This window comes from Manis javanica, chromosome 8, assembly GCF_040802235.1.
Source record: "Manis javanica isolate MJ-LG chromosome 8, MJ_LKY, whole genome shotgun sequence".
Classification (NCBI taxonomy): Eukaryota; Metazoa; Chordata; class Mammalia; order Pholidota; family Manidae; genus Manis; species Manis javanica.
Genome location: NC_133163.1, coordinates 13034889 through 13054754, shown reverse-complemented (window position 1 = coordinate 13054754; position 19866 = coordinate 13034889). Strand labels below are relative to the sequence as shown.

The 19866-nt window shown below is 37.7% G+C and overlaps 1 protein-coding gene across 2 annotated transcripts in view; it reads right to left on the bottom strand.

Moving 5' to 3' along the window:
• Positions 1–685: 685 nt before the first annotated feature.
• RPS6KA5 (ribosomal protein S6 kinase A5) overlaps positions 686–19866 on the bottom strand; it is a 190738-nt gene continuing 171557 nt past the window's right edge. For both annotated transcript variants that reach the window (XM_073241979.1, XM_036991737.2), the window contains one exon: positions 686–19753. In XM_073241979.1, coding sequence (XP_073098080.1) covers positions 19514–19753 — 240 coding nt within the window. In that variant the 3' untranslated portion in view covers positions 686–19513. The remainder of the gene's footprint in view (positions 19754–19866) is intronic.

Sequence of the window (19866 nt, the reverse complement as noted above, 5' to 3'; positions counted from 1 at the left end):
AATTCTGACATAAGAGATGGTATTATTTAAAGCCCCTAAGTTTGGGGGCTGTTTGTTATGCAGCACGAGGGAACTTATACAGTACCTGTGCCTGGGCTCATTCTGTCAACTGCTGCTCCTTCCAAAATAATCAAATGAGGTGATGAATTCTTTGGAAGACTGAGGGAAGCTGGCCTTGCGGCATGGAGGGTGGGTGAGTTTCAGAGGATAAAAGTAAAGGGCAAGTGCCCAAGGTAGCAGCAGGCAGAGTCATTTTTCAGGGGGACCTAAGTTGCAGAAGCCTGGGAACCAGCAGCCATGGACTGTGGTAATAATGAAGACCCTGGCACTCTTCCTTGTGACCCTCTGGGTGGATTTCTGCTGGAGCCCTCAGGTCACATGCCAAGGGTCCAGGAGAAGAGCACGGCTGGGCAACAAGAAGCAAGACCTTTAGAGAACGCTGGGCAGAGGGAAGCTTCCTGTCGTCAGGACTCTGCAGGGCAGAACACAGCAGCTCAGAACAACAGGAAACTCTGCATTCAGTACCTACGGGCGATTTTGATACAAGCAAGTTCATTTGGGTCATTGTTCTAAGACATATTACTAACGTCCACTGTTGTGTTTCTTTAATAATCTTACTAATTTCAAGAAACAACTCCCCCCTCCCCCACAAAAAGTCCCACAAATCCAAATCTGGTATCAGGTGTTTGTACACTCACAGGTTTATTCTTTTCTTAAACCTTGAACAAATATATCTTTACACACACAGAAGTCAGTAAAAAGTAAGCCCTTACTGCTTTGTTAAAAAGAAAACCCGTACATAAAACTTCCCGGCTAAACTCCCAAAGCAAGAAAACATTCCAGTTCCCCACTGCACCCACTTTTTAATACATGTGTGCTTTTCAGTCGATCCTAGTCACTTAGACCTGTCTGAACAAAGAGAAAAGTAACCTTAAGACTACAAAGGGAAAAAGTACATGCCTCTTTTAAGAGTTAAAGACAAGTAGCTATGGAGTTCTGAAACTTCTCAATAAATAACTCATAGTATAACAGTTGCTAACTCCATATAATTTACCTTCAATCAATGGCAGTACTGATTGTCACTACAATAAAGCATTCAGAGAACATTAAAATAACTGCATATTTACAGCAACAAAGAAACATGTAACCTTTAGTTCTAAATAATCTCAGGAGAGGGAAAGTTCATTATAAATTACTACTTACTAAATGCAGGAGGCATCAAACAAAAAAAAAAAGCCAGGGAGAACTAATGCTGGATTAATAATAATAAAAATGATGGAAAATGGCATAAAAGGCAGATATAAAATTGATCTTTGATGTGAGAATAATTTTATTTCTTGCATTTTAAGAATGTGTTATGTTCTTCTAGAGAGATTTAGGAAGAAAAAACCATGCAAATGAAATTATAATTATATGCCAGTTGAGTGACTTTGTCCAAGGTTTGCCCCAGAAGGGCTTTTCAAAGAGGTTAAAAACCCGTTCTTAATTGCCATCCAAATTGATGTTTACAAGCAGAATAAGAAATCATCTACTCCCAAGTAAACACTATCTACAGACTTCACTTAAGAGAATTTTTTGCCTCTTTCTGGAATAAAAATAAATTTTCCATATTGTAAAATTGGGGGTGAGAGTGGGAAAGAAAGTTAGATAGGCAGGTGAAGCACCTCATCAAGCCAGGCAGAATACGGTAAAGGGCAATGAAAGAAAAATGCAAGCAAGCTTCTGCAAATAGAAGAATTCCCTCGGTCGGTGATGAAGAGGACCTGGTCCTAGTCAGACGAGCCTGCACAGGCAGCCCGGGGTGGAGAGGAATAGATGTTCCTCTCGCAGTCGGAATGATGAATTAGCTATTGCTTATCAGGCCACTAACAGAGCCAGAAAAAACGGTCACAAAGGCATCCTCAAACCAGCCCTTTTGAAACTGGAAATGGAAGTTTTGGCCGGAGATGAACATGTACCTGCCCACATTTCTAAAAAGGAGCACTGACTACAGGTCTTTTAGAAATGTATCCACTGTGGTTGGTTTCTTCTACTCAAAAGGCCACCTGGACTGCTACACGGCTCACGTGACTCGACAGCCATTAGCTGTTTAAAACTGTCTAAAATGGTTAATTTGGTGGCTACATGCAACTAATCCCTGTTTATAGGGCTTGGAGTCTGAGGCTGATTCATCTTAACATGGTAACACGGCTTCCCTTGGAAAGGTGGGAGAAAGCAGAAGGAATGGCATGGCGGGAGGGACAGAGAGAGGGGTGAGGAGAGAGAGGGAGAGAGGAGAGAGGGGGAGAGAGGGGGAGAGAGGGAGGGAGAGAGAAGGAAAGAGGGGGAGGGAGAGAGGGAGGGAGAGACGGAGGGAGCTGGAGGGAGGGGAGAGGCCGAGGGTGTGATGAAAAGCAAAAGAAAAGATACAACTAAGTCATTTACTTTGTTGATGCAAATTTGGGCTGGTGACAAAACGGAGGTGCTATCATTTCCTAAAGATGGAACAAAGGGTGGAGTTAAGCATCCAGGCTAGGTGATGCCCCAAACCCGACCTGTCAAAGCAAAACTGACCCACCGTTTCAGAGCCTTCTTACCTGGCAGCTGGCGCTACGCTAGAACACTGGTGTCCCTCCCGAGTAGGCTCCATAGAAGGAAAGAGTCTCAGGATATTTGGATACTATTCTCTACTCTGAGGTCCCATCAGCTTCTCCTTTCCCAGAGCTCCTGACATGACTTACCAGGCATTTACCTGAAAGAAGTGGCAGCTAGTTTTGAAGGACCTTTAAATAAGGGATTGAAATCAATCCAGTTGTCATAGTAAAAGAACAGAAGTCATGATTTCAGTCCTTTTAAAAAGTAGGCTCTCCTGCCCTTCTTGCCATGATTAATGCTAAATGGAAGAAGATACAACTAAAAAGGGAAGAACATATTTTCAAATTATTAAGAAACTGGAGAGAACAACCCAGTCAATGGTGGAACCATGAAAAAAAAAAAAACACCCTGAAATATCACAAACATAGGCCCTTTAAATGAGATGGTATTCAATCCAAATTTAAAATGCTTGCATCTTCTAATGTAACACATGACTAGTTCCAAGTTTTGGAAGATTGTTGAACAAAAGGTACACATTAAAGTAGTGACTTCACTACTTTCCCCAAACTTGGAAAAGTACTTTCTCGTTTTTTGCACGAGGCCGCAGAGCACCTGTCAGTGATGTCCCAAAGGATCCTTGCTTCCTGTAGGGATTTCAGGGAGAGCTCTGAGGCTCCTAAATGCTAAGATTCTAGGATATACTAAAAATACTGCTGACTATGGTTTGACGTAATCAGCCATGTAGCCCTCTGAAATAAGCTGGCTCAAATAATAAGGCATTCTACAAATTAGTGGAGTGCAATGATATATTTTAAACCCACATGCAGACCTATAAATATATGTTGTAAAAGTCTTACTAATACTATTTGATGACCATAAATAAATATTAAAAACGTATTTAATTTTAAGCCTGCCTATTCTCAATTTCTACTTCAAAATGCCAGTTGATATTCATGATTCAGAATCAAAGACACTTTCAAACTTAACTTGCAATGCAAAAGAATGTCTTCATTATCAAACAACAGCTGCATCTATATTCTGCCCATCTTTGGGATCAATGCACCTTACAGATTTTTTCCTCTTCTTGAATTGATCCTTCAGTATGCTGATGGGAGAGGGAAGGATGGGTATAAATATTCCCAGTTTACAGGTGAACAAAGGGAGATACAGCAAAGCTGAGGGTCGCTGAGTCTGTGGCCAGCCTGGAAGTACAATACTAAAAACCGCCTTCTCGCCTCTTCACAAACTTACCAGCAATACTCATGGGAAGTGTCACATAAAATACATTTTACTCTTTGATGAAAGCCAAGGGTTCGGGGAAGAAGAAGGAATAAGGTGAGCTTTTTTTGGGTAATGTGGCTTTCTTTCAGAGGACAAATGGACTTTTCTGTAGATGCTGGTATGTATAATGATTAAAAATGTGATGCTGGGAAACAAGGCTGGGCTGACTAAGCTCGCCAAGAATGATGGGCTGTGTCGTTACGCACAGCCTGCCGAGGCTTCTCCCCGCAGAGGCTCACGGTGCGTCAGTCAACTCTGCATCTAACTCCACGCTGTGTTCCCAGTCACCTTCCTGCTCTTCTGAGCAGAAAAGAGCTAATCTAGTAATATGTTTGCTTTTATAAAGAAATAAAATAGTACTCTTCAGTAATAGTCCTAAAACATACAAACACAGCATTATGCCCAAGCAATTAATCTACAAAAATGTTAAGAACGGAAGTTTCCTCTAAAAGAGTTCCTCAAATCTATGGTTCACAAGAAAATCGTTAATTTCCACTGTCAAATTACCTTCAAAGAAGCAAATATTTATGCATTAGTCCAATCACATGAAACCCACTCAAGTAAGATCTGATTTGAAAATACTTTCAATGTAAAACGCCAAGCTTAGTGAAAAATAGTAGATGTGCACATTGTTGGAATGGTTAGTATCTAACGCTGCAGTGGAGGACCACTCGTCTAGTTTGCCATGAGAGGCATACATGCAACTCATTTTCTCTGTATTAAAAACATTTCTCTTTAAACAAAGTCAGTTAGCTGCTTTTCAGGGAGGAACATTAAAAGTCTGCAAACCAGTCATGATGAAAAGAAGTCCAGGATGTTAGCAAAAAGAGCTAAATATGCTTGCCATTCATTCTATACATAAGATGAATTCACTATGGAAAAAAATCGCTATGACGCTCTGCCTAATTTGCCACTCTCCCAACATAGGCTTTGAAAATTCCCCTGGAGGCCACAGCTTCATAAGGGACATTTGTGGTTTCACAGTATTCTCTATTGCAGAAACTTCTAAGGTTATCATTGTTCCCACCCCCAAAAATTCAAAATCAACCGAACAAAATAAATTAAAAAAAACCAAAACCTACCAGAAAGAGTTGACTAATCAAACTAAAATTTCCCATTAAGACACCAACAGTGAAGTAACTGATAAAAAAAAAATGTCACATTTATAATGTCTAGACAAAATCAACCAGGTAAATAAAAAGCATTCCCTAATCTCTAAAAAAACAAACAATACCTCCTACTTTGGATGTTTTACATACCCAGAGCATAGCACTCTGAATGAAGTCTTTGTAGTGAATCAAAATTCTAACTATCTTTAAAACTATACTGAAATAATCCTGGAACTCTGAATCTTATCACCTGTTTCCGCTAGGTTAGTGCTTTCCGAAACCAATCTGGTGTTACTAGTTTGAACTATTTGTATCCACATCTCTGTTTCAAAAAGAAACTAACCTAGATACCTCACATCCTTTGACTGACTGATCATTCTTATTAGAGATTACTTCATTACAGGTGGGGCCACAGCAGGGCAGATAATCAGTTTAAGGAATGAGTCTTATGGGTGTTTGTTATAAGCCCCAAATATATGTGTGTGTTTGTGTGTGTGTACACGGACATGCACATGTACAGGTACATTTCACAATACTGAAATGTATTGATTAATTAACAATTAAATTAATTGTTAAGTAGAAAATATTATTTTCCTCCAAACTATGGTACATATTTAAATAGATTATTAATGCCACCTAATTTTAAGTAATAATGCAAGTATAAAGATTCAAACTGGAATGTAATTGAGTAATTCCTAAACATGCTGCCAGATTTAAAATGAAATCCTTTACTCTAGCCACTATAATCTGTTAACATTTGAAAACTTTAACATGAAACCGGTATAAAAACTAATTTTAAAAAAGCTTACATAGTGAAGATTATACATTAAATTTAATAGTCACAAAGAGTTATCTTTTTAGGTTTCATAATATACATAGGGCCCAAATAAGTCAGTTTAAACTCTAGAAGTTTTAAAGACTCAGGTTTTTCCCTGAATGTATCCATCATTAGAGAAAGTTGTCTGGGTATTAGGTGAGTCAGGTTTGATTACTCTGACATTAGAAAGCCATATTAGGCTCAAAAGCAAGTGCACTGAAATAAAAACTTCCGGAGAATTTTGACAGTAGACTTTACTCAAATATCTAAAAGATGTATCAGAATCACTCTTATTTATCAACACATCTTCATCTTTCTAGCCCATTCTTATTTAAAGCATATATACAATTAGACTAATAATACAATAAAATACACCAATTCAAACATTTAGGTGTGCCTTATTCTAAAAATAAGAGAATTTTCAATGGCTAGTTACTATTTAAAAATACCTTCAAAACATTTACTATTCAAAATGTGTAAAAGTAGTGACTTTATTGTGCTGCAATATATGTCTTCACATAAGTTTTTATGTAAAACAATTTGCAGTTTCAAACAACTTTCTTCTATTACTATGAAAGTATTTTGAAAATTTCAGTCTAATTTCAATACAATTCATCTTTGCTAGGAACAAAAGCAAAATTTCATATGATATCTCAATCGGTAAATAAGGTCTGTAATCACTCTCATGTTGAAAATGCTTTTGCATCCAATGAGTATAAATAAATGCTCAGGGATAAAAATATCTTAACTGGTGGAGTTAAGGGAGACAATATAGTCTCTGACTATTTAGTAAAATGGCCAAGTCCTGAATAGCATAGTTTTCTGGTTATTTCCGTGGTATTGTTTGAGAAAAAGACAATTGCTTCAAATGACTTCATGACTAAAAATGATATTTCAGTTAACTGCACAAATGAACTTGCTTCTCAGAGAAAGTTAATACAGGTAGGATAAAAGAGATTGAGAAAAGGATTCACTGAAGAAAATGTATGTAAATCAAGAGCTTGGTGGTCCCTCTTTGACATGAGGATAAAAGTGAGGGATTGACATTTAGAGCAGAGAAAAAAACAATCATAAGCTGGATGTGGTCACCATTTAAACACATGGCACCGTGATATCTATCCAAACATTATGCAACCCTGGGAACATGTGATCAGCGGAGGTGCTCTTTCTCTGCTAGGCTGCAACTTCGTGTTACCTGCAAGAAACAAACTTACTTTGTCCAGGAACTTAATTTCTGTTTGGAAGAGAAGATTTTCCAACCACAATGTCAATTACACTTCAGAGTTGCTGCCAAAATAAGGATGGCTGGGGATGGTATTCCCTGAATAGCAGGTGTTAGACCTGCCCTCCTTAAAGTGACTTTTCCTTACTACCTGGCAGCTCTCCATGTGTATGTGTTTAGAAGTTAAGATAACATTCACATAACATGAAACTCACCATTTTAAGTGTGCAATTCAGTGGTTTTTAGTGCTGTACAACCATTACCTACTACTTAATTCTAGAACATTTTAATCACCCCCAAACCTCATCACCTACACCCATTAAGCAGTCACTCCCCCATTTCTCCTTCCCACCATCCTCTGGAAACCGCTAATTTACTTTTTGTTTCTATGGATATGCCTGTTCTGGACATTTTATGCAAACGGAATCATACAATACGTGGCCTTTTGTGCCTGGCCTTATCCACTTGCACTGGCAATTTTTAAACCATTGCAAAAGACACCAAACCACAGGTGCTCAATTCCTGGCCTGTCCTGAGTGTGCCTGGCTGCTCCAGACCTGCTAGCTATACAATGTTGTTTCAGTTCTCTGACTTCAATCACATGAAGACAGATTGTACTTCGAAATACACAGGATCACCTCTGGAATATACAAAGTTTCTGAAGTGAAAAAGAATAACAAAGAACAGAGGAGTAAAAGTCCGATTTGGCTATAGTATCTTAACAGTGACATGTGCCCAGGTTACATTTTTCTCTTGATAACAGTGACATTTAAACTATTCTGGGCGACTGGGGACACCACACCACTTTTTGGTATCTCAAAGCATTTAATAAGTGCTTTGTAGCAGGTGAAATGTTCTTTAGAGACTGAACTTAAAATGAGAAGCCACAAGTAGGCTTATTCTTTAACAGATCTCACGTTGACAGTCACAGAAAGAGCTGATTTCAGAGCTGTTTGTTCTCTGTAAATTAGCTCCTGGAGCTTGAACTCAACTTTTCATAAAATTGTCCTCCAAAGGGAGTTTTTCATGTGTCTGTCTTGTCTGTATGATGTAGAAACTCATGGAGAGGGAATTAAGGATAATGTCTTAGCTGTCAGAGGTGGGACAAATATTGATACATTGTGTGTGAACTGTGAACCGGGCTAGTCTCCACAGAATTTTTTAGAAGACTAAAATTATTTGTGTCAAGTAGGAAGGTGGCATCATCCAAAAGGTCTTGGCCTCTGTCTCTCTCACCCACATGTAAGAAAAGTCTGTAATTAGTACAAATATGACACAGAATCTCTTCAGTATTTTTTTATGAAATAAGAGGCTCTAAGTCCCACAGTGGCCGAGAGCTTCCCTCATTCACTGCTCTGTCACCTGTGTCTAGAGTAGCACCCGGCCTGAGCAGGAACTTAAACAATGTCCATTGCACGAAGGAACGAGTGAGTGACCTCGGTGCCCTCCCGCGTGAGCCTGTGGCGGCCAAGCTGTCGCTGCGAGAAGCCACTGTGGGGAAGTAACAATGGGGATTAAAGATGATTACTGCCAGGTTTCTGCTTTTGGCCACAACATAGCAGCTTGTGATTAGAACTAACTCTCCCACTGAAAAGAGCTATGAGAGCTAAATGAAATAGGTAACATCTGTTCATGGACACAGAGCAGAGCAACACAGGCAGAATCCAAGGGGTTGTAATCCCTGAAAGAGGGGAGCGCACTGGGGCGAGCTCCACATTTACTCCAGCTTCTCTGATGGCTCTGCAAACTCACGACACAGGGAAGCAAACCCCTAGCAGGAAGCGGCAATCCCACCTGGCTGAAGAGACAAAGGTTGGAACTTGGGCTGCCAAAGGACACAAGCCTTGATGGGCAAAACACCCAGAGAGTAGAAAACCTCAGGGAAGTGAGCCCGAGATGCTGCTTCAGTATCTCCATGAGGTGCTTGCCAATCCTAGACTGTGTGCACCAGGGAGGCCTCCAGAAACCCAGCAAACAGCAGCAGCGAGGAGGCTACAGAGCTGAGCTGCTGCTCGCACTCGTCAACTCTGGGTGCCGAGGGGACGGAGGTTGGTGCTCAAAGGCCACCAAGGAGAAGTGGCTCTTATAAACACTCCGGATCTTCAGCTGAGAACCCAGAGAGATCCTGTGCTAGAAATAAGCAGTATGAGATCAGCCTTTCCAGAGTCTAAAATCAACCCTCCATCAGTTCTGGTTACCTGCCTGTACTCTACCTACCTGCCCGAGGAAAACATAATCGTCTCACCAGGAAGATAACATCATGCAGAGCCTCTACAATCTTTAACACACAATGGCGAGTGTTCAGCCAAACTTCTGAGGCACTCTAAAGAACAGGACCGAAGATCGAAAACCAAAAGAAAATATACATAGACAACAGAAACAACCAATAGAGAGTACTTTAAACACTAGACTTATTAGACAAGAACTTTAATATCACTGTGATTAATGTGTTTGAGAACACAGAAGAAAAGATTGAGAGTTTCAGCAGAGACCTGGAATCTGTAAGAGAGTTAATGAATATTTTAGATCTGAAAATACATGAAATTAAAATGAAAATTCAATAGATCCAATAGAACAGAGGATAAATGAACTGTTTATCATTATAAGGAAGAAGGTTAGTAAAAATAACAAAGATTGAACAGGGAAAAATAAAAATGGAAAACACAGAAAAGCCTATAAGATACACATGAAATGTAGTTTTTAAACCTAAAATATATATAGAATATGGAAGTAAAATACATAACACTAATAATACAAAAGGATAGAATGGGTAAACAGACTTCCATTGAGAAAAAGTTCTTCCGTTGATGGGACATGGCTATGTGCCAATTTAAAATAGACTGTGGTAAGTCAAAGATGCATGTCGTAATCTCTAAGTTTAATGGTAAATGAATTTTTAAAAATATCCAGAAAGCTAACATAGTGGGGAAAAAATGGGTAGTAAAGAATTCTTGGTTTATTCAAAAGAAGGGACAAAAGGAGAAACCAAGGAACAAAGAGGAAATGGGACAAATAGAGAACAAACTGTGTGATGGTAGCCTTAAGCCAATAATTAATGACCACATTAATTGTAAATGGACTAGATACTCCAAATAAAAGACAATTTAAAAATCTTAGACAAAATATTAGCACACTGAATCAACTGATGTATGAAAGGAATAATACAGTATGACCAAATGGGGTTTATTCTAGGAAAGCAGCATTTGAAAATCAGAGTAATTCATCGATAAAAGAGAATATTGGAGAAAAACCATATGAGTGTCTCAATAGGGGCATAAAAAACATTTAACAGAAACTCAGAAAACTAGGAGTAAAAAAACACAACTTGGAAAATAGCATCTAATAAAAAACTTACAGCAAATATATTAAATGGTAAAACTGAATTTTTATTTTGAGTTCAGGAACAAATCAAAGAGATCTGCTGCCACCACTTCTACTCAACATTTTGTTAAAAGGCCTGGTCAGCTTCATAAAGCGAGAAAAGAAAACCTGGACAGAGAGAAATAAAACTATCATTGCTGACAGCAGGTATGAGTGTAGACTTGAAGAAATAGAAAAGAATCTTCAGAACTATCAGTAAGGTTCCTAGATGGAAAGGCAATAAAAAAAATCCATTATATTTCTTATACTAACAGCAAAGAATTAGATAATACAAACATCAAAAACCTACAAATAAATCTAACTTCTATGTATAAATTTTAAAACATCACTAAGACAAGTTAAAGAAGATTTAAGTAAGTAGAGGGATATAACATGCCTATGGATTGTAAAACTCAAAATTGAGAAGATACAAATTCTCCTGAAACTGATTTATATATTCAATGCAATACCAATTAAACACTAGCAGGGATCACGTCCATTTCTTCCCCCACACTGACAAGGTTTTTCTAAAATGTATACAGAAACACAAAGGGTTAAGAGTAGCCAAGACTATCTGAAAGCAGATCAGAGTTAGAAGTCTTACATGACCAGATGTGAAGACTTGATAAAAATTGCAGCTGGAGTGCACTGAGGTTTTCACACCTTGTGTTAGGCCACATGAATACCCATATGGAATGAATGAACTCTTGGTACTATTTCACACCATATACAATATCAGTGCTAGATGGATGATAGGCCTGATGTGAATGATAAAACAATAAAGCTTTTTGAAGAAGAATATCTTCATAATCTTGGGGTGAAGTTTTATTAAACAGGATACACAATTGTTAACCATAAAATAAAAGATTGGTATATTGGACTTCATAAAAATTAGGGCTTTATGATCATCAAAAGACTCCATTTGAAAAGTAGAAAAGCAAACCAAATTCTATTTATAGTAATATGTCAGACAAAAAACTCACGTCCATAAAATACCAAGAAACCCTGCAAATCAACATGAAAAGGATAGATACAATAAATATGAACAAATGACTTGAACAGGCACTTAACAAGTGAGATGGCTAATAAAGATATAAAAAGGGGATTCCACACATCTTTACTTCTCAAAGAAATGCTATTAAAACCACAATAAAATCCATACTTGCCAGACAGCTAAAACCAAATGAAATTCACTGGCCAGAACTAAAACTAATAGTGATGGTGGCACCCAGTACTGATGAGGAGAAGAGCATCGGGAACTCGCATACATTTGTTGGTGGGAGCATAAATTGGTACAACCACTGTTGAAACTATCTGGCAATATCTTCTACAGCTAAATATATATCCATTCTATAATTCAGTAGTTTCATTCTTCCATAGAACACCAAGAGAAATGCGTACACATGTCCACTGAAAGATATGTACAGGAATTTTCATGGCAGCTTCAGACATCAAAGCTAAAAATTACAAACAACCCAAATGACCATCAACAACAGAATGAAGAAATAAATTGTGATAGCCACCTGGTGGAATACTACACAGTAATGAAAAAGAACAAATATGCAACACAGGAGATGAATTGCAGACATAATGATGATCAAATAAAATCAAACACATAAAACTACAGACTAAAATTCCATTTACAGAAAGGTCAAGAACAGGCAAAATTAATCTTTGATGACAAAAGAACAGTTGTTATGTTTGAGTGTGGACTGGGAGCTTCCTTTTGAACTAAGTGATGGTTATATGTATATATGAAGTAAAAATTCATTGAGCTGCCCACTTAATATCTGTGCATTATACGTTATACTACATTAAAAAAAGTTTACTACTTATATGGAGACTTAGTGCTCCATTTGAACTAGTCTCTTTGGCCACAGAACGTCAGTGGTCTGGGCAGAAGGCAGAAGAAGTTGAAGAGGGGGCAGGGAAACAGAGAGGAGGAAGTTATCACGTGTGCTCTGAAAAGACACTAACCACCTTACAAAGCCTGTGTAGCCTTGTTAAATAAGTTCATTTATCCACACAGTAGGCAAAATTATTAAAACAGGTGTATTTATATGGCCACTGAAATAGTATTTTTGTTAAGTAGCCCTCTGTATGTTCACACCAAATGTTCGTGTCTCGGGTGTAAGGGCACTCATTAATTCCTTATTCCTACACAATTTTCATCCCCAAATCTTCCCCTCTCTGTTCTAATGATGTCTCTATTTCACTGATCTTAATTATAATCTGTAACCTCAGCCAGTCCATGGGCACATGAAGAAGTAGTGGGCGCAGTATCAGTGCAGCAATACACCAGTGTGTGTGGTCCTGCAACTGGAACGAAATGCAGGAGAACGTCCAGCGGCTGTGGGTAATGAACACAAGGACGGCAAAGACAGGAAGGGTGTTCGTTTGGATTGTGGCTTGACTATACTTTTAACTGTCCACACCAAACAGAAGACAGACAATGTTTTTCATCTTTTTATCTTCTATTTCTTTCTAGTAAGACAAATTCTTACCTTTTATGTAAAGCTGCAGAAGAATTCACATACCTACATAGATTTGCAGCTTACATTACTTTCAACAAGTTTTCAGTTCCATCCCTAAGGGTACATACCATTTTAGACAGAAGTATAACAACTCTACATTAAAATGCCAGTCTTTAAACATTTTTTCTAAGTATGTATATAGTAGTTTCTTCTTCTTTTTAAAAGGGGATTTTTTTAAGAGATAGTTTTCAAAACTTTGGTGACTAAAGCATTAACTTTGTATGTAATGTAGCACCTGTATTGTTCCCTTCTTATTCATCAAAAGAATGAGAATTAGTGTACATCCAATCTTTCAGCAGCATTTATGATTTGAGCAAAGACGGTACTAGAGTACCCAAAATAAACTGTTACCAATAAACAAATGTCTACCATAGCAACAAGCCTTAATGAGGATAACTGTCAGACAGACGTCCTTTTCAGCACAACAGTGCACATTTTACGTGAATTATAAAATGAAAAACAAAACTGCAGTTAAGTATCTCAAGTTCCTCAACCTTACTGGATTTTAAAACAAAGAGAACAGGAGAAACAATGATTTTTCCAATCTAACTACAAGCAGAAATGACAGAAAATAAATCTGTAGTATTCTGGTCATACAACTTAAATTTCCTTTTCTAAGCCATGACACATTTTTGTTCTTCCTGTTTTCTTCTTTTTTAATATAGAAGGACTTCAAAACATAAATGAAAAGATAAAAACTCTAATATGGGAAGGAACCAGAATGAAACTGGTTTTTTTTTTTTGTAGTGAAGAGACAATTTTTATAAAACCATACAAATTAGAAACGTCATGCAATGGAAAAGAATGGAAATGACATAATGGCTAATATTATGCCAGTTTCCTGTGCTCTGAGAAGAACTTGCTGCATTAAATATGAACTTGACCTATTTGAAGTATTCAACTCCTTATGATAACCTAAGCTCCATTCTGACTAGAAAAATACTACAAAATGCCCTTCTACCAATCTCAGCAGAAAGCCTGATGAATAACTACCACAAATCCTGTCTTTTGATACAAGTCTCCCTCTAAATGCAAAATATCAAGCTTCTTACCATGTGGTCAGAAGTTATCATGGGAAAGAAATGGCTGGCAAAGGAGCCATGGATATACAATGGGGAAATGACAGCCTCTTCAACAAATGGTGTTGGCAAAACTGGACAGCGACATACAAGAGAATGAAACTGGATTATTGTCTAACCCCATACACAAACATTAACTCAAAATGGATCAAAGACCTGGATGTAAGTCATGAAACCATAAAATTCATAGAAGAAAACATAGGCAAAAATCTCTTGAATATAAACATGAGCAACTTTTTCCTAAACACATCTCTTCAGGCAAGGGAAACAAAATAAAAAATCAACAAATAGGACTACATCATGCTAAAAAGCTTCTGTACAGCAAAGGACACCATCAGTAGAACAAAAAGGCATCCTACGGTATGGGAGAATATATTCATAAATGACATATCTGACAAGGGATTAACATCCAAAATATATAAAGAACTCATATGCCTCAACATCCAAAAAGCAAATAACCCTATTAAAAAATGGGTGGAGGATATGAACAGACAATTCTCCAAAGAAGAAATTCAGATGGCCAACGGGCACACGAAAAGATGCTCCACATCGCTAATTATCAGGGAAATGCAAATTAAAACCACAAAGAGATATCACCTCACACCAGTTAGGATGGCCACCATAGAAAAGACTAGGAACAACAAATGCTGGCGAGGATGTGGAGAAAGGGGAACCCTCCTACACTGCTGGTGGGAATGTAAACTAGTTCAACCATTGTGGAAAGCAGTATGGAGGTTCCTCAAAAAACTAAAAATAGAAACACCATTTGACCTGGGAACTCCACTCCTAGGAATTTACCCAAAGAAAAGGAAAACAACTTCTCGGATTCAAAAAGACATATGCACCCCAATGTTTATTGCAGGACTATTTACAATAGCCAAGATATGGAAGCAACCTAAGTGTCCATCAGTAGATGAATGGATAAAGAAGAGGTGGTATATATATACAATGGAATACTACTCAGCTATAAGAAAGAAACAAATCCTACCATTTGCAACAACATGGATGGAGCTAGAGGGTATTATGCTCCGTGAAATAAGTTAGGCAGAGAAAGACAAATACCAAATGATTTCCCTCCTTTGTGGAGTATAACAACGAAGCAAAACTGAAGGAACAAAATAGCAGTAGACTCACAGACTCCAGGAAGGGACTAGCAGTTACCAAAGGGGAGGGGTGGGGAGGGAGGGAGGAGGGGATTGTGGGGTATCATGATTGGTACACGTGGTGTGTGTGGGGTCATGGGGAAGACAGTGTAGCTTAGAGAAGACAAATAGGGACTCTGTGGCATTTTACTATACTGACAGTCTGACTGCAATGGGGTATGGTGGGGGGGAACTCAATAATAAGGGTGAATGTAGTAACCACATTGTTTTTCTTGTGAAACCTTCATAAGAGTCTATCAATGATACCTTAATAAAAAAAGAAAAGAAATGGCTGGCAATAAACAGTACCTGTTTTGCATTAGGATGAAGAAGCCAAGACAGATATATTTGGGAGCCACTTTAGTTCCTTACACCTTTCCAGTCTCCTGGTAGAAAATACAAAATACCACTGCCTGCTTGATTCACAAATTCATGAACTCACAGGTGAACAATTGCTTTGAGGACAGGAAGCATCAATAGCTTAATTACATAACGGGGAGCTGGGCACAAAAAAGAAAAGGGCTCAGAAGAAATATCGCGAGAGCTCAAAGCTATGTAATGCTGAAGGTGAGAACTGAGATGAGACTAACCAGGTGTTCCTATGATGAAAAATGTTGCACCCTTGAAAATACGCTTTCTTCCCATATAAAGAAAATCTAAGCAACTACTCTTAAGAAAAATATTCTCTCTAAAGAATGCCACAATTGGAAGGCAAGTTCCTTAATAAGACAGCAAATAAAACCTTTATGTTGCTGTAGCAGCTATTCTCTTCGGGTAGGTTACACTTAAAATATTTATTTATGCATACTACTTCTGTTATCTGATGACCTCTTTTCCATTTTTTGAGTTTTACAGCATGTCACTTTTAAATTCTGGATTGCATTGGGGCCTGCTATATCCATTTCAGTGCCAGATAAAGGTATCAAAAGAAAACGGACATGCATGTGGGGCATATACTTAATTAAAGGCCAGAAATTGGGGTGATATGGTATAAGATGTTTGAGGGGTCAAAAGTCATATAATTTTAAGATATTTCATTATGCTGCAGTGACTTATCTATAAGACAATTATTTTGATATAGTGTAAGTGTCATGTCAGAATTTAACTTATTTGCTTAGATCTTAAAGAACGTAACAAATATAAGACAAACACCCAAATCATGCTCTTATTATTGGTCACTGGGATAACAATGTGATCAGGTGGTCTAAGGCACATATAGGGCCAATAAATTTGGAAATGCTCACCATTTTGAAGTACCCTGATGTTAATAAATATGACAATAACAGCATTTGAAATGGGGCAAGGTGAACAAGTAGACAATAAATTGCATACTTTTATAAAGTATTTGAGACATTAAAAAAAAAGAGATACAAAAGGAATTCCCTTATAAAAAAATAGTCACTGCTATCCTAGTGGGGGTCTTTAAAATAACTTACCTTATATGTAAAAATGTAGCCATTTACATAGTTATTTAAGAAATCGGCTGTAATATAAAAAAAATTAAAGGCAGCTTTTTCATGGGTAAGTGAATTTGTAACTCTAAGACAAGCATGTTGAAATTAACTCAGGGGACTTGATTTTCTGTTCCAGTGGTTCAGTGATTTATTACTTTATAGTGATTTGGAAGAATTGATGAATTTTGAAATAGTTAATTTAACTCATTCAGCCATAGGATCTGGCACAGTAATTATGAGAACCTAGTCTTCAAAAATTTCTTTCCTGTATTACCCTCCTTTTCTCATTCCTGCTTCTCAGCCATATGTAGTTATGAACTATAGTACATGAATCAGGATTTATGATGGTATGAAATCTATACACAATAAAATCAGTAAGGGAAGAAGGGAAGGAGCAATGTGGCTCCATCTCCAAAGTTAATATTATGAAGAGAACTTAATGTATATATTGGTTTGTCTTAGATCTACTTCTGCTTTACTCCTAATACTAAAATAGAGTCCTTTCATTTAACATTTCCATACGAACTATTCCTTAGTTTATTTTTGATGTGGCTACAGGAAAGCACTGTACACTATCAGCCTGCACACAACCTGGCTGTGGCACGTGGTGCCAAATGCTGTCTTTCCGGTATTGATGAGGGCAAGGACAGAAAATGTGACGAGAGGGCACCACTCTGAGCGCCTCTGGGGTCTTCTCGGAAGCCCGCCCTAGATGGATCAGGGAGGCTCGCCAGTCGACGAGTTAGCCTTCTCTTTCCTTCTCTTACTTGGCCTGCCTTTTGACCATTTCATTGTGTTAAGTCCATCAAAAGAGAAGGCAAAGAAAAGAAATGCAAACGAAACCCCTTCATTTCCAGTATTCACAATGAGTCAATTACATTCTCAATCAGGGATATATTGACCATTTTTCTGGATCATTTTCCGGTAGCAACAAAGTCCCCTCAGTTTTTACTTTACAATTTAAGTTATTTACTTAGATCTTAATAAGTATTTTCTAGTAGGATGCAATATTTTCTACTTGGATGCAGAGTCTCAAAAATGACTTGAACTAACTTACACATTTCCAAATGTATTCAACAGAACTGTAGACAGAACTGGACATTTTTCTTGACTATTCTAACTCTGTGCCTGATAGAATCACTTCATGTGAACTGGCTCTAGCTTGGTATTCAGGTAAGCTTCCCATCATTACTAGGAATGACTGAAAGCTGGGAGTACAAAACATTCGTTAACTCTATGAGAACTGTGTGGTCATTTTGTTCACCGAAAAGCATAAAAAATTATTTCCAATAACCATTGTGGACAAAAATGTGAACAGGATAATATATTTTGAAAATATTTTAATATTTGCCATTTTTGATGCCTGTGCTATTAATATATACATTGATTCAGTAATAAATATACTACTACTATTACATAGAGTGCAGTATTTTTAGTATTCATAACTGGTTGAAATTAATGCTGCTATTATCCTAAGAAAGGAATAAATAAATATCATGCCCAAATTCCAAACTAATGCTCAAGAGGTTGTCATTAACAAAGACTGTAAAATAAACATGTCGGGCATTATCTTTTTAAGCATGATTCCTGTAAACATAGCAAAGATCACTTTTCTCAGTCCTGACATTTCATGTGATGGCTTTAAAAGAAAATATACAAATCCCATCACTTCATTTTTTTTTTTTTTTTGCATAGGGATTGAATTAGACATATTTTAAAATGCAGCAATCTTTCATGTAAAATGTCTTCATCATATAGCAATTGTTTTCTGTATGAATTCAGAACTTGTGAGCAATAAAAGTGCTCTGTATAAGTTTATAAAATATGGTTTCTGGATTTAAAATTTAACGGAAAAATTTCAAAACAAGTTATAGTTATGATTCTAAAATATTATGTACATAATACCCGACTACAGGAGGAAATGCCTCCCTGTAGCACAACACAGTGTACAAATGTGAAGCACAGTGTTGAATAGAATTTCCCTTTAGGTTTTCTTCACATCGTTGCCCAAGTGGCTAATGATTATGCCCATCTACTTGCTGCATACAAAGTAGAAGGGGGATGTTTTAAAGGAGGACAGATTTAAAGTAGATAATGGCAAAAATGGCAAAAATACAGTACATACGTTTTCAACAGTGCACTTTATAAAACAGTTTGCTTGTTTTGATTATTTTATAAAGTACAGTGTTATTTAGAACAGAGACATGTACCTTAATATTCTGCAATAACCATTAAAACAAATTGCCAGGAAAGAGCAGTGCAAAACTGAAAATATAAGTAGCTTAGCATGCATCTCAGATGGGTCCCAAATACAGAGTATGGGGCCTTAAGTTCTTATATATTTTTTTTTTACTTTTTAGAAAAAGATTAATAACAGCAGGTTATCATCATATGTAACTATAAAATAAACACAATAAGTTAAAATCCTTTCTCAAGAAATAACTATACATCACACATAAAATTCATTACAGAATCTTTCTGAAAACAGACCTTTTTCTCTGATAAATTGCTTTCCAAGGGCACAAATCTCTTAAAAACCCACTTTATCCACAATGTGAAACTAAGGTATCATCATCACAGTACAAGTGACTCTTGCTGGCAGATGTCTGAGAAATGTGTGACTCATTTCGTAAGCAGCTCAGATCTAACCAGTCCCTAATAAGGTTTACAGACACCTTTGCTCTTTCAAGAACAGTTCTGTCAGCGACGTGCTAGGTCGCTAAAACAATATAACATGTGCTCTATTCACAGTAACATTCTCTGTCCAGTGCTTTTGGACAAGGATAACCACTTGGCTCTTCCTGAAAAAAATTCCCTAAGAGGCAGATTCCAATGAGACCATGGGACACATTTTTAAAAGCACAAAACCTGGCCTCAGGCACATGCTGAGGGAATAAAGGTGCAAAGACCATCAGTTCCGTTCCCACCACTCGCACGTCACTCAGTCTGAGAACTGGAAGAGGGTCTCTGGGTTACTGCCGTCAGCAGGGTTGCTGGGCTGCAGCGTCTTTGTAGGTGTGGTTTTACCGTGAGAATGAGAGGAAGAAGAATGAGAACTTTCGCTCGAGCTGCTGCGTGTCTCCGTACTGGTGCTAGTTTTTTTCATTTTCCTTCTCTTCGCCAAAGGAGCCTTATCGACATTCTGAAGGCAAAACCCTTCTCTCTTGTATTTGTTGAAGGCCTAGGGGAGGAAAAGGGAAGTTCTGTGAAGGTGAGAGGACTGATGGGTCCGTGGCGGTCAGGACTCACAGCAGAAGACATTTCTGGTGGGTAGCCACAGCTCCAAGTTGTTTT